The 14,612-nt window shown below is 43.3% G+C and overlaps 1 protein-coding gene across 1 annotated transcript in view; it reads left to right on the top strand.

The window, feature by feature from the left end:
• The first annotated feature begins 9,297 nt into the window (after positions 1-9,297).
• Positions 9,298-14,612, top strand: part of LOC147902132 (sesquiterpene synthase 3-like) — a 41,495-nt gene continuing 36,180 nt past the window's right edge. The window contains exon 1 of the mRNA XM_087374428.1: positions 9,298-9,707. Coding sequence (XP_087230554.1) covers positions 9,298-9,707 — 410 coding nt within the window. The remainder of the gene's footprint in view (positions 9,708-14,612) is intronic.

The following is a 14,612-nucleotide window of genomic DNA, read 5'->3' on the forward strand; positions in this document are numbered from 1 at the left end:
AGAAAAGCCTACAGTCAATGAAGGATACTACAGGCAGCTCATTGGATCTCTTATATATCAGACAATCACACGGCCAAATATTTGTTATGCAGCAAGCTCACTAGCACAGTTTATGGCAAATCCAAAACAGTAATGCAGCCAAAAGAGTCTTGAGATACATCAGAGGTACAAGACAGTTTGGGATAGAATACAAAGGAAGTCATCCATGGTTGCATGGATGCTGTGACAGTGACTATGCTGGAGATCATGAGACCAGGAGATCGACACAAAGATATGCATTTTTCCTTGGTCAAGGTGCTATATCATGGTTGTCAAACAAACAACCAACTGTTTCTTTGTCTTCATTTGAAGCAGAATATAGGGCACTCACTACAAGTGCATGTGAGGATATATGGCTCAGAAGACTATTGTCAGAAACAGATTACTTTGATGAGTCAAAGCCAACAACAATATACTGTGATAATCAATCGGCTCAAGCATTGGCCAAAAATCCAGTATATCACTCCAGGACAAAGCACATTGATGTCAGAGAGCACTTCATCAGAGAAAGAGTGTTACTTGGTGACATCACACTGCAGCATTGTGATAGCAAAGAGAATGTTGCAGACATCTTTACCAAACCACTCGGTAAAGAGCTATTCGAGAAACACCAACTAGCTCTTGGTTTGATGCAGAGGAAGGACATTCCCATTAAAGGGGTGTGATGGAATGTAATGCTCAGTCCTTCTTCGATTCCCCAGAATCATCATCTTGAGGGAAGGCCTACTTCATGATGTTGATCTTGAGGGAAGGTGTTGAGAGTTCACGCTCAACATCATGTGATCATGTGTGCATAGCACCATCACGTGATCATATGTGCATAGCACTAACCTTATAGAGTGCTATAAAGGAAAGGGTTAGATCTCCTAACCCTAACCCTAAAAGGGTTTGTATATATTCTATTTTTTCAACTAAATCTAGTGTACAGTTAGTCATTTGTGGTGTGCTCTCTAGCTGTGCCCTCTCTCCTCATCTCCACTCTTCTCCTCTCCCCTCTTCATATTTTGTCAAAAAAGATATTTGATGGCATCACAACAACACAAAGCAACTATAGACTTGCTTGATAGATGCGCAAAATAGCGGGCATGTCTATAGGCATTGCTTGAATAGAGAAATTATGGGCGTGTCTAATAGCACATCTAATAGCTCGTCTATTTGCGTGTGTATTGACACGTCTATTTGCACATCTACACTGAGAAAATATAGGCCCATCTAACACTGTGTTTGTCAACGCGTCTATTTGCGCATGTATTAGCGCGTCTATTAGTGCATCTACACTGAGAATTAGACGTGTATTTGGATGCATATTTAGACGCAAAACAGAGGATACAGAAAGTGAGATTTTGGTGTACATCACTACTTTCCAAACATTGCCCATGATTACCAAAGCACATAATTTTAACAAAAACATCAATGCTTTTTTGCAAGCCCACATATAAGAGAATTAAGTGAGGTGAGGAGAATGAGACAATATGTAAAATAGTTTTGCCAATATCAATGATGGGCTACGGTTCAATCTTATCCTCAATGAGATCAACCCTTGCCAAGCTATCTACTTCAAAATCCAAACAAGTGTTTAGATCTACAAATACATTCAACCCACTACTATTTGTGCTACTCATGTGCTCATCAAAATCAACATCACCAATGGTAGGCTCGTCCTCATGGGTAATGGCCTCAATATCTGTATCTCCTATCTCATGATCATTCTCCTCTCTTGTATCACGGTCATCATCACGTCCATGGCCATGATCATCCTCCATACGCTCCATATTAGTAAATGTACTATACATCACTTTGGAACGTGGCATAATAGGTATGACATGCTACCATCTGTTATTATCCACCATTGGTTGATAGACAACCTAATTCAAACACAAATACAATCATGTTATTTTCCTTGCATCGAAGGTATCAAATATTTAAAAGCGAGTATTTTTATATGTGTGCACAGTACCTGTTCACATTGTTGCGGTAGTACTAGTGTGTCCTTCCTACTTTGCCAAAACTTTGTGGAGTCAATAGTTACAAAGCCACTTGCATGGCGTTTGATTGTTGCATTAGGGCCTCTTTCCACCACGTCCTTAAACCACTTTACATCCAAAACATACACAAAGAAGCATCAAAAGTCAAGCTTAATAATATCTTGGATTATGCCACAATAATCATCCATGGCTCCATTGGCTCCCTCAAAGCTAGCAATGATGCTGCAATCTTGTGTGTTTCTCTTATCATCAATCCTTTGTGTTCGAAAATGCTTGCCCTCACACCATATAGCATTGAACATAGTGCACTACACCAAGAAAAAATCAATTAAATAAGCAATCTAAATTATTGAAAGCTCCTAACTTATGCATAACATTCTATATACCAACCTTGCTCATGCATCCCCTAGCATACTCCCATTCTTCCATTGTGATATGCATCCCCTCATCTTTCTCTACTTTCTCCATTTCATCAAGTAGCCAATCCACATGAATATCCTTTGGAGGTGCTCTTAGATACTGATGGTATGGCACATGAGATCCATGGTGTATATGAAAGAGGGCCCTTTCTTCTTGTCTTCTTGCCTTTGTCGCTTCTTTCATCGCGTCCCATTCGGTCTCGTTCCTCCTTCCATCACGTTTCCCTTTCCATACCTCCTTCCGTTGCATCCTCGTATCTTGTCACCCATCTTTCCATCACATCACTATTAAGCATGCAATAGAGGTTGATACTATTATGCAACTCCGTGTCTATTCCTTTGTTGCGTCCTTTCCCTTGAGGCACAATAGAGGTCATCCTTATGTCTTCATCATCTCTCCATAGTCGTGGGAGAGAACTATCGACATCAACAAGATACTCAAAAATATATACAAGTGACTCTTGTACCAACCAACCCTCAGCCATGCTACCTTCGGGTCTTTCATTTTGTCTCACAAAGCCCTTCAAGGTCTTCATGAAGCACTCGAGGAAGAACAACCATCGTGCATGTATAGTACTGCATATAGCAATCTCATCCACCAAATGCACTATAAGATCTAGTTGGCTTGTGAGAATACAACGTGGAAATGTCTCCTCCACTAAACAAACCACCTCCACTGACATAACTTGAGCATTCTCAAGCATGGTGGGATCTATTTCCTTTGAGCTCACATACTAGAAATGAAAGTACACCATATTAGCAATATGAACGCCTTGCATGGAGCATTGATACGCATCATATTTTGTATCATGTAAAGTACCTCACAAGCTTGCCCATCTTGTAAATACAATCCTTCATGTCCTTCGATGCGCTATGAGAAATGCTAGTAGGTAGTATGAACTGAACCCACGAGGAGGTGGTTGATTAGTTGCTTATAATTATTCATTCACAAATTTGAAAGGAAAAAGATATTATGCATATAAAATACTTACTTGAAGCATCTTGTGCCAATCATAAGATTTCAAGCCATATAATTGCTCTACACCTCTTTTCTTGCTCTTTGTAAAGGCTCCCTTCAAACACCTCATGCATCTAGTGGGAGTACAAATTGTAGTAATAGCGGGCTTCACTGCTGCCATCTCTAGCTTTGATAACCTCCACGGTGCACGAGGTAAAAACACACCCCCAATTCATCTCTCTTGTGGCCAAGCTTCATGCATCCTCCCTGTGGTATGTAGATCCTCCCTTATGCCTACGGAATCTCGTGTCCCATTCAAATGCCCCCAAATGGTAGATGCAACATTCTTGAAGATATGCATGGGATCAAGCAGGTGATTGATCTTGAGGTGGGACCAATATGGTAAAGGATAAAAGATGGAGTATCTAAACAAAAGTTGGTGTTAGCGGGAAATCTTTATTTCTGGCCAATATAGCACACAATAATTACAAACCCTTATCGGCTCATGCTAAGTGGTGGAGGAGTCATGGAACCATCCCAAATTCTCATCCAAGCTCCCGTGGTGAGTGATTGTGGGAGGACTTCATTCCAAGGGGGAACATATCTAGGATGATCAAGTGGGAGAAATCGATGGTGATTCTCATAGATGACCTTATTCAATGCATCTTCCCGTGAGGCAACTAGGGAAGGACCACAAACAGGACATGCATGGTAACCCGATGTAGTGAGACCTGAACAATAGATGCAATTAAGAGTTGAAGGTGGGTTTAGGGTGCCACATCCTTTGCCTATTCATAATTACAAGTGCAATGCTTACCTGAACACTCGCCATAGCCTGGGAAGTCATGCATCGTCCACATTAAGAGTGCTTTGCAGTTCGATACCTCTCCAAAGTATCTCTAGCTCGTTAATCAAAGGCTCCAAATAAACATCTGGATTTTTGACTTTATGTTTCCCTGGAATTAGAAGGGATAGCATAACATGCCCTTTCTTAATAGCCATAGAGGGTGGAAGATTATAATTCACCAATATCACTAGCCATACACTATAAGAGGTGCTTTTGAGACCAAATGGTGGGTTCACACCATCCATACCCAATCCAAGTCTCCAGCTCCTAGGTTCTTCCTTGAAGCTTGGCCATGTGTCTTCAATATGATTCCATGCAGGAGAGTCTACAGGAGTTCTCCACTTACCATCGGTTGATCGATGGGAGGAATGCCATGACATGAGCTCTGCAATGGATTTGCACTTGAACATATGTTGGATGCAAGGGATTATGGGAAAATGTCGCAATACCTAACGAGGCACATCCAAAGTTTTGAGATCTGCTCTATATCTTGCCTCTCCACAAAAAGGGCACTCTCTTGCATCCTTATGTAGTCCACCAAACAAAATGCAATCGTTGATGCATGCATGGATGCGCTTGTAATCTAATCCTCCAAGAGAGGTCACATGTTGCCTTGCCATATCTCTTGAGGTTGGTAATTTATTCTCCCTTGGAAGCATTTTACACAATAGCCTGCACATGAAGACCATAAATGAGGAAAAGCATTCGAGTAATTGACCCACTAGCATAATTCACGATGTTTGCAAAATAGACTTTAAAGCTTACTTGAGTAATGCATTCAAACTTGCATTCCATGTTTGCAAAAATAGACTTTAAAGCTTACTTGAGTAATGCATTCAAACTTGCATTGCTCCATCCATAGATGGTTTGCAAGTTTAGTAACTCAAGGGAGGCACGTAGAATAGAGCCTCAAATAGTGGAGTCGATGCTATGGTAAAAAGATCGTCCTGCTCCATGCTATCATCCCTCCCTTCGGACTGATGGACATATAAATCCCGCACCATATCATCAAACACCTCATCCTCCATGGCTTCATGAGGTAATGGCAGAGGGCTACTATCACCATCACTCCATGCATCCGTAACGGTCCCTCCTGAAGATCCCACCTCATATTGCCGACACTTTGTCTCCTCACGGTGAGCATAGGGCAACATATGCGGGTGTGGCATTACATCTTGTATCAAATTAAAACAGGATCATAACTCAAACATATGAACACCCATAGGTATCTCAATCAACCTTAACTCTTTAACACTTACCATGTTTACGGTCACATCCCATTCTCCATACTTTGAGATGTGATTGAGTGTAATCTTGCATGCACGATACATGTTTCCTCGACATCGATCACACATACATTTGATTTTTTGCTCCAACCACATTTTGCAATGGTGGATACGGAGGGATTCATCCTCACTGGACCTACTTGTTGAAGATGAAGACATCCTACAAACAAAGAACCCAAAAAAATTTGCTTTTCTTCAAATATTTAATTTTAAAACTCTGTGGCGAATCTAAAGACGTGTCTAAAACCGCGTTTGTCTATTCTATGGTGCACATCTATAAGTGCATCTAAAACCACGTCTGATCTGTGTATTTAGATGCGCAATTACATGCATATTTATACGCGCTATTAAACGCGCTTATAGATGCAGTTTTCAAATCTTCTTTTAGCGCGATCGCTTTGCTTTTCTTCACATTACTTATACTTCATGTGGCTTTCTTGCTTTGCTATCAGCAGATCCACAGTTTCGATGCTTAAGAGGAAGGCACCCACACTTACTCCCAATCTTACACTTAAGAGGAAGGCACCCACACTTATTTCTAGGATTACAGGAGAAGAGGGTGAACAAGGAAGAGAAGCAACTTTGAAGAAGGAGAAGAAGCTTCCATACCTCTATCCAAGGTAAGTCTCTTTACGGTTGATCTTTTTTGGAAGTTGCTCTCTTTGGATTTGTCCTTTGTCATATCCAAGAAACGAATGATTTTGGTATCAGTGTTACGTTCTTATGTCGGCCGCATGTCCTTTTCTACTTTTTAGAAAAGTCCGTCTGTCAAAGTGCGTCTATAGATGCGTCTCAAAGCACGTCTAAAACTGCATCTACAGGCACGTCTAGCCTGTTTACAGACACAGACAGCCGCATCTATAGATGCGTTGTTATACACAAAAATAGACGCACTTCTCAAACACGTCTATAGACACGCTCCGATAGTAACCTTTTCGGACAGTATTCTTTTCTTCCATTCCCCTTTCTTCTCAGCTCATCAGTAATCGTCTTTTTTTCTTTTTTCCAGTTCATCATGTGGCCAGGAAGCTCTTCGAGCTCACCTGATCTCCGGGAGTCTATTTTTAGGGACTTATATAACCTTTTAGGACACCCTCCCAGTCCTGCGGAGTTATACAGGTATATGACGGGTACTCTAAAAACCCCCCAGGAGTCGGCACTATAGACTCCAAACCACCCCACACCAGCTGAGATTACCCCAGTGGAGTCAGCACAGCCCAGCTGGCTACAAAGCCGAGGCCCTTCTCCCATGCTGTCTTATGCCCCTTCCCCCATGCCGTCTTATGTCCCTTCCCCCATGCCGTCTTATGCCCCTTTCCCCATGCCATCAGGAGGTCCTTCTTTCTCGCAGAGCCATCGGCGTACTCCTATGACTCGGTTCTCTAGCTACGAGTAGTCCACGTAGTCCCGTGCAGTCTCCAGCTATGAGTGGCCAGCGTACTAGCTCGAGACGACATGGTAGCAGGCATAGTAGAAGGGAGAGAGATGGGGGATGCATGGCACAATGCTTTGGGAGGGGTGGTGGTGGGGACGATGATGATTCAGATGATTTGGATGTGCCTCCGGGTGATGGTACGATCTTCTATGACATCACTCAAATAGGAGGCATCTTTATGGATGCACGGGGGAAGGACATCATGGCCTTCATGCGCTCTGTAATTGCTAATAATTACAGAGATTGCTTTATCCACTACAAAGACCAGCGAAAGAGGTTGGCTGATGAGACCCTCACTGCTGTTCGTTCTAGGTATCCTAACCCCCCCAATCGTCAGTTCACTAATAAATGGGCCAAGTCAAAGATTATAAGATACTTGGCAATAAAAGATCTTTGCTTAAGAGGCAGGCACTAGCAAAGCTTGCCAAGGCTCGAGGGAGGTCAACCACCAAGGGGCCCGCCCCACACCGCTAACAAGCGTGAGTGGAAGAGAGTAATGAAGTCAGCGAGGGAGGACCCCAGTCTGCAGCACGTGGAGGCACGAAGGATCTAGATGGAGCAATATGGAAGCATGCATTTTAGAGCAGGGGGTGTTGAATCATGGGAGGCCCAATTTGTAAGTATCGATCTCAAATTATATTGCTTATGTAGTTTATTAGGAGGTTGTTTCTTTGTACTAACCCCTCCACAAATTGTGTCATCTTGCAGCTTGACATCGTGGGCAGATACCCTACTCCAGTTGAGATAGCCTACCACCGCCACCATCGCAAAGGAGATACATGGAAGCACTTCTATCATGACGGGTTGATTACTGAGGAGCAGTATATCCAGACTACTGGAGCGGCCCCCAAGGTATTTGAAAGTAATTAAATAATGTCAATATTATAAGTAAAGATTTGATTTTTCATACATTCATATATTTTGTCCCTTGTTTACAGGGCCCTGTGCAAGAAGACGAGGAAGAAGACGAGGAAGGAGGCGGAGAAGGGAGCACAAAAGGGAGCGCAGAAGGGAGTGTGGAATGAAGCAAGGACATGGAGAACATAGATTAGTCGTAGAAGTAGTACTAGCTACTCTTTTTTGTACTTAAAGCAATTGGCTTGGCTTCGTGCCTCTTGTATATACACTCCTCTTATTTTTTGTATCTATGAAGAGGATGTTATTGACATTGGAATATGAATTTGGCTCACCACAAACACATGGGAATACGTTCTAGTTAGGCTCACTCACTAGAATATATCTGTGGTGGTGTAAAGCTCTCTCTCACCCTCAAGTTCTCACATCATGGACTACCTTCATAATGGTTTGATTATGTTGTGTATTTCATAACAAGTGGTTTGATTATGTTGTTTCTCTTTCCATGCATGCAATTACCAATGAGAATGAAGACCAAGTTAAAATTAAGCACATAAGAGAAACTTAATTATATCTGACTCAATTTGATGCCAACCTCTTGATACATGTGTATGTTTGACCCAATGAAATTTATTCCTTGCTATGATTTGAACATTCCATAAAGCAAGGAATCCTATGAGAAAATTTCTTGAAGAATGATGTTCACATAACATGAACTCATCTTATCCCATCACAAAAAGATATTTGATGGCATCTTCATTCACATCCTCATACTTCAATGGAATGGATAGTTAGTCTAAACATAAATTGCAAACAAGCAATCAAATAAAAGAATGTAGGGTTCTTGCAATGTAGATGATGAATTTTTCAAGGTTTAATTTGAATAGGTCTCAAAATATCTAATTATGTGTTGAAAATGAGGGGGAAATAGTTGGCCAAGTGATGCCATATGTTGGGTACTTTGGTCATGATAGGAACTTCAAAGCTTCATGAAAAACATGTGCATATATGTGCAATGACTTTACATCTATCGTATATAGGGGGAGGATGCTCTCGTATTCTTGGGGAGGTTTTTGACCCTCACATATCAATCGTTTGTATACATGGAGAGGATGTTATTGACATTGTATCTATGAAGAGGATGTTATTGACATTGGAATACGTTCTAGTTAGGCTCACTCACCAGAATATATATGTGGTGGTGTAAAGCTCTCTCTCACCCTCAAGTTCTCACATCATGGACTACCTCCATAGTGCTCACACCATCACGATTCCTCCACTTCAACGTTCCGCTCTTGTTCATTTGCACCCTGATTTTGATACGATTAAAGACAAAACTGAGTTGTGGCTCTTGGCAACCTTCAACCCATCCTCGGAAAATGACAAGAAACTCCTTCTTCAGTCTCAGTTTCCGAGACAAGATGCGTTGCCTCTCTTGCCAAATTTTACTCTTGGTTATTCAAGGCCGACGACATGACCGACGACCTGCTTGGCCTAGGAAGGGACCTTTCTGCAGCCACACTCCTCTTCCAATCTGTTATCGATACTCTTAACGGAAAGCCTTCCGCTTCAAGAGTGCATGGGATCGTCACCGTGGCACAGGATTGGTGGAGTGATATTTGTCCGAATATGCCTGCGACGCAGCGATCCCGATTTCTTGGTGCTTTGGGAGATTCAATTGATACATGGAAAGGCCAAATTTCTTGTCGTGAAGCACGAAATATCCCGGATGTTCAGACCTACATTCTCAGGCGTCGGAAGTTTTCTGCGATATTCATCATCTTCGTCCTCGTGGAGTACGCGCTAGGAATAGAACTTGATGAAGAGACACTGACGAGTCCCCTCCTTTCTGAGCTCCATGACGCTGTGGCAGATCATGTTTCGTGGGCGAACGACCTCGTGTTGAGAGTTCACGCTCAACATCATGTGATCATGTGTGCATAGCACCATCACGTGATCATATGTGCATAGCACTAACCTTATAGAGTGCTATAAAGGAAAGGGTTAGATCCCCTAACCCTAACCCTAAAAGGGTTTGTATATATTCTATTTTTTTCAACTAATTCTAGTGTACAGTTAGTCATTTGTGGTGTGCTCTCTAGCTATGCCCTCTCTCCTCATCTCCACTCTTCTCCTCTCCCCTCTTCATATTTTGTCATGGTATCAGAGCCTCCCTTGTCTTCCGCTGAGACATTGAGTTTCTTGAGAGTGTGAGAGAGATTGTGAGATTGAGAGTTCTCTTGAGTGATTGTGAGATCCTTCCCTTCACTTCCGTTGAGAGAAAATTCCGTCCATTTAGTGAGATATTTCCGTTCATCTCCTTCAAGAGTTTGTGAGAGATTTGATTCTTCTTCTTAAGAGAAATAGAGAGAAAGTTTCCATCCACTATTCTTGAGGTGTGAGAAAGAGATAGATTTCTGTTTGAGAGAGAACGAGAGAGATTTATTTCCTTGAGAGTCTTTGAGAGAGAGATTTGTGAGAGTCTCTCGACTTGCTTCTACTCTACGCAACCTCTCCAACGAGCAGCCCTTCTGCATAACGACGCCCGGCTCTACTGCAACGACGACAAAGCCGCCATCAGCATTGCAACCTCTCCACAAGCAACTGGCGGACCTCCAAGCCTCAGCCAGGTCCAAAGCCGACTCCAAGCTCCTATGTCAACGCGTCTACAAGGTGACCGTCGAGCAGCTAAAGGCTCGATACTCCTTGATAGTTGCAACAAGACTCCTCCAACCAAAGCTCTAGCCGTTCAAATTACATACGAAGCTAGGAAGCAGTTTTTGGAAGAGAAGATTTGGATGATCGACGACGACGAAGAAGAAGAAGCCAAAGAAGATGAGGACGACGACCAAGAGGAGCGCCCCTGCCCTGCCTTCTCCCCAAGCCTCAGTCCATGACCTTGGTCGTAGCTCCGTCTCTCTTCCTTTCCGACATGAACGCCTCGCTGGAGGAAATGAATCTGCTGCGCCAGGGCCGCGGCCACCACCCCCTGGTGGTGGTGCTACAGACCATAGCTTGAGAGAGCGAAGACGACGACCATAGCTGGGCTACAAGCCAATGGCAGTAGCCCTCGAATGATTGGCCGCCTCCTACAATGGGCTCGACGGCCGCCTCCATCAACGGAGAAGACGACGGAATCCCCAAGACTCCATCAGAATCTCAAAAGATTCTGGTCGTTGTTCTTACGACACGTGGACCCTATCCTCAGGGTCACCACACCCTGGAGCTTGGTCAAGGACCAGCCACGTGGCACCCTTATCCATAGTGCCACATCACTAGTGCCACATCAGCTGACACGTCACCATAGCCATGTCATCAGGCCACATCACCAGGCCACGTCATTAGGCCATTTCATCAGCCACATCACCTGTGCCATGTCATCAGCCACATCACTTATGCCACATCATCAGCCACATCACCTATGCCACGTCATCAGTGCCACGTCAGCATTGCCACATCACCCTATTGACATCATCTGTGCCACCTCAACACTGCCACCTCAGCAGTCCAGTCTGCACTAACCCTCTCCAGTCTGCACTGACCCTCTGCAGGCACAGTCCCTTGCCAAGCACACTGTGCACACACTGCATGTGCACACTCCTGCCACCTCAGCACAGAGCTTCACTGGCACACCTCTTGCTAAGCACAGTGCCACATCATCACTGCATGTGACTCACAGTGACACATCATCATTGAGCACCATTTGCACTCCTTTTGCCCCTCCACCTAGATCAATTCATATCTCTTGATCTAGGAAGAATTTGAGGGTGCTCTAAAAAGGAAAGTCGCTCGATTTTTCATGCTCTACACGCTTGTTACATCATGCGCACATTTCGGGGCAAGTTACACTCACATTTGAGCCTCACTGGCAAAACCACTTCCTTCACGCACATTTGCCTCTACATGGACGCATCTGACCCAGCACTTAAAAAGAACAAAAGAAAAGGAATTATTTGCTGCTCTTTCATTGATCGACGGTTGGTTTAGATCTAGATCAGAGTAGACTAGATCGCCATAGAGGGGACGCTTTGAATTCCCCAAGTTGCCAATCTAAGCCATGCCCGAAATTCCCGACTAGTACCTACTCGGAGTCAGTCCATATGCTCACATCCGATTTCACATCATTACATTACCTGAAACCTTACGTTCATCAGTTCAGTGACCAGACTTCAAAGTTCAGAGGCATTGCAGATTGATTCAGTGGGCAGATAGCACTTGATTTCACACACACATGCCACCATTGTAAAGCCTATTTGACTATCTCACGGCATCGTGCACATCATTCTTCAGCCTTGTAAAGCCTCTTGGCTATTCCCGGCATCATTGCCACAAGCCTTGTAATACAGATCAGATTTTATATACTGCAGTTCTATCTTCACCGATGGTACAGAGATTTCACTTGGCATCTTCAATGTATTTGCAGTTGATTCATACAGAGTTTTTCAGGACACTTTTGAGTACATTGTTTGCACCATGTCGACTAGCAACCTCAATCTGGATGCATCTGCTAAGTTAGACAACTCCAATTACGGTACATGGAAATACCGAATGGAGACCATTCTTGTGCTTCAGGACAAATGGGAGTATGTCGATGGATCTACACCTAGACCATTGGCCGATCCAGCCACCAGTAGCTCTACTCCATCTGTTGTCACAACACCAGCAACAGGATCTACATCGGGATCTACATCTACACAAACAGTTTCCGCACCAGTAGAAGATCTTGCCATTGCCCGAGCTCAAGCAGAATGGGATAAGAAAGACAAGTATGCCTATCACCTGATCAAGCAGAATGTGCAAGATGTCATGCTAGGACAGCTCAACACAGTCAAGACATCAAAAGAAGCATGGGATATGTTCGCAGCTCTCTACGAGTCCAAGAACACATCCAGGATTCTCACCCTGAGAAACCAGATCAACTAGAGTTTCCCAATAGCAATGAAACCGGTCATGCTTATGTACTCTGCATCAAAGACTACAACAATCAACTTGGAGCAACAGGAGAGACTATGAATCCCGCAGAAATGGTTCAAGTAATCCTAAATGGACTAGGAGAAGGATATGAGAATCTAGTTCAGAGTATTGCCATCCAACGGCAAATTCCAACACTGGAAGAACTTCAGTCAGTTCTACTTGGTGAAGAACTCAGGACTCATGCCATTCAAGCACGTAAAGGTCATTCTAATGATCAGGCATTCACAGCTTCAGACAGAAGCAGAGGCAAAGGCAGAAACAGAGGTAGATCATATAAGAAAAGTGGTCATCATCAACAAAATCAAAGTCAGAATCAGCAACAGCATCAGCAGCATCCTCAGCAACATCAAAATCAGCAAAAGAGGAAATCATTCCAATCGAGGAAGATTCCAAGGACGAGGGAATGCATCCACCAATGTGTCAAACATCCAGTGCAACTACTGTCACAAGTTTGGACACTATGAAAGAGATTGCTGCAAGAAGTAATATGACCAAGGCCGTCAATCTAATCGAGGGAATTCCCGAGGAAGAGGAAATCATCGTGGTGGACACTCTAGTCACAATCATTTTGCAAATGAACATGGAAATATGTTTCTTGCAAGTGAGGAATTGCATCAGACTGATACAATGCACCTAGACACTGATTTCAATCCCCAAGAGGATTTCAGCTATCAAGTCGACCAAGTGGAACAGGATCCTTGGTACATCGACAGCGGTGCATCATCTCATATGACAAATCATCAGGAATGGTTCACAGAAATGAAGCCATTAGAAGGACAAAAGAATGTCATCTACACAGCAGACAATACACCGAATCCGGTTCAAGGGACAGGTGTTATCCCTATGAACAATTTCACTGGTACAAAAGGATTAGTCAAAGATGTGCTCTATGTTCCGAAGCTCAGCAAGAACCTTTTGTCAGTAGGTCAAATGACGGAACACAACTACAAAGTCATCTTTGACGGTGATGAATGCACTATCAGAGACAAATCCAAAAGAGGTCAGCTAGTAGCAAAAGGTGTCAAAGAAGGACGCTTATACAGGATGCTAGCTACAGTACCAGATAAGCATGCCATGTCAGCTCAAATGCAACAGATGCCACTCTCTGCAAAATGGCACAAGAGATATGGTCATGTCAACTTCAAGTACTTGTTAGATCTCAGGAATCAAAATATGGCAATTGGGATTCCGAAGCTACAGTTTCTTGGAAAGGTTTGTGAAGCATGTTGCTTCGGCAAACAAAAGCGAACCAACTTTGTCAGAAGTACCTCTCGTGCATGAGGTATTCTTGATTTGATTCATACAGATGTATGGGGTTATGCCCAGACCCGCAGCATCAATGGTTCACTTTATTACTTGACCTTCATCGACGACTACAGCAGATATTGTTGGGTCTACTTTCTGAAAGAGAAATCTGAAGTGTTTGCCAGATTTCAAGAATTCAAAGCCATGGTAGAAAACCAGACAGGCAGAAAGATCAAGGTCATGAGATCAGACAGAGGAGGTGAATACATGTCTTCAGCATTCATGAACTTTTGCAAAAATCACGGCATTCGAAGACAATTCACATGTGCAGATACTCCTCAGCAAAATGCAGGAGCTGAAAGGAAGAATGGGACTTTAGCAGATAGTGCTAGAGAAATGCTTAGTGAAAAGCATCTTCCGAATCAGTATTGGGAAGAAGCAATAGCTACAACTAACTACTTGCTTAATGGGCTTCCTACCGAACCGATACAAGGTATGACTCCTTATGAAGCATTCACTGGACACAAGCCACGCATTGGGCATCTCCGCATATTTGGTTGCATAGCATA

This window comes from Dipteris shenzhenensis, chromosome 5 (assembly GCF_047967505.1).
Source record: "Dipteris shenzhenensis isolate YYH24624 ecotype China chromosome 5, Dip_SZ_1.0, whole genome shotgun sequence".
Lineage (NCBI taxonomy): Eukaryota > Viridiplantae > Streptophyta > Polypodiopsida > Gleicheniales > Dipteridaceae > Dipteris > Dipteris shenzhenensis.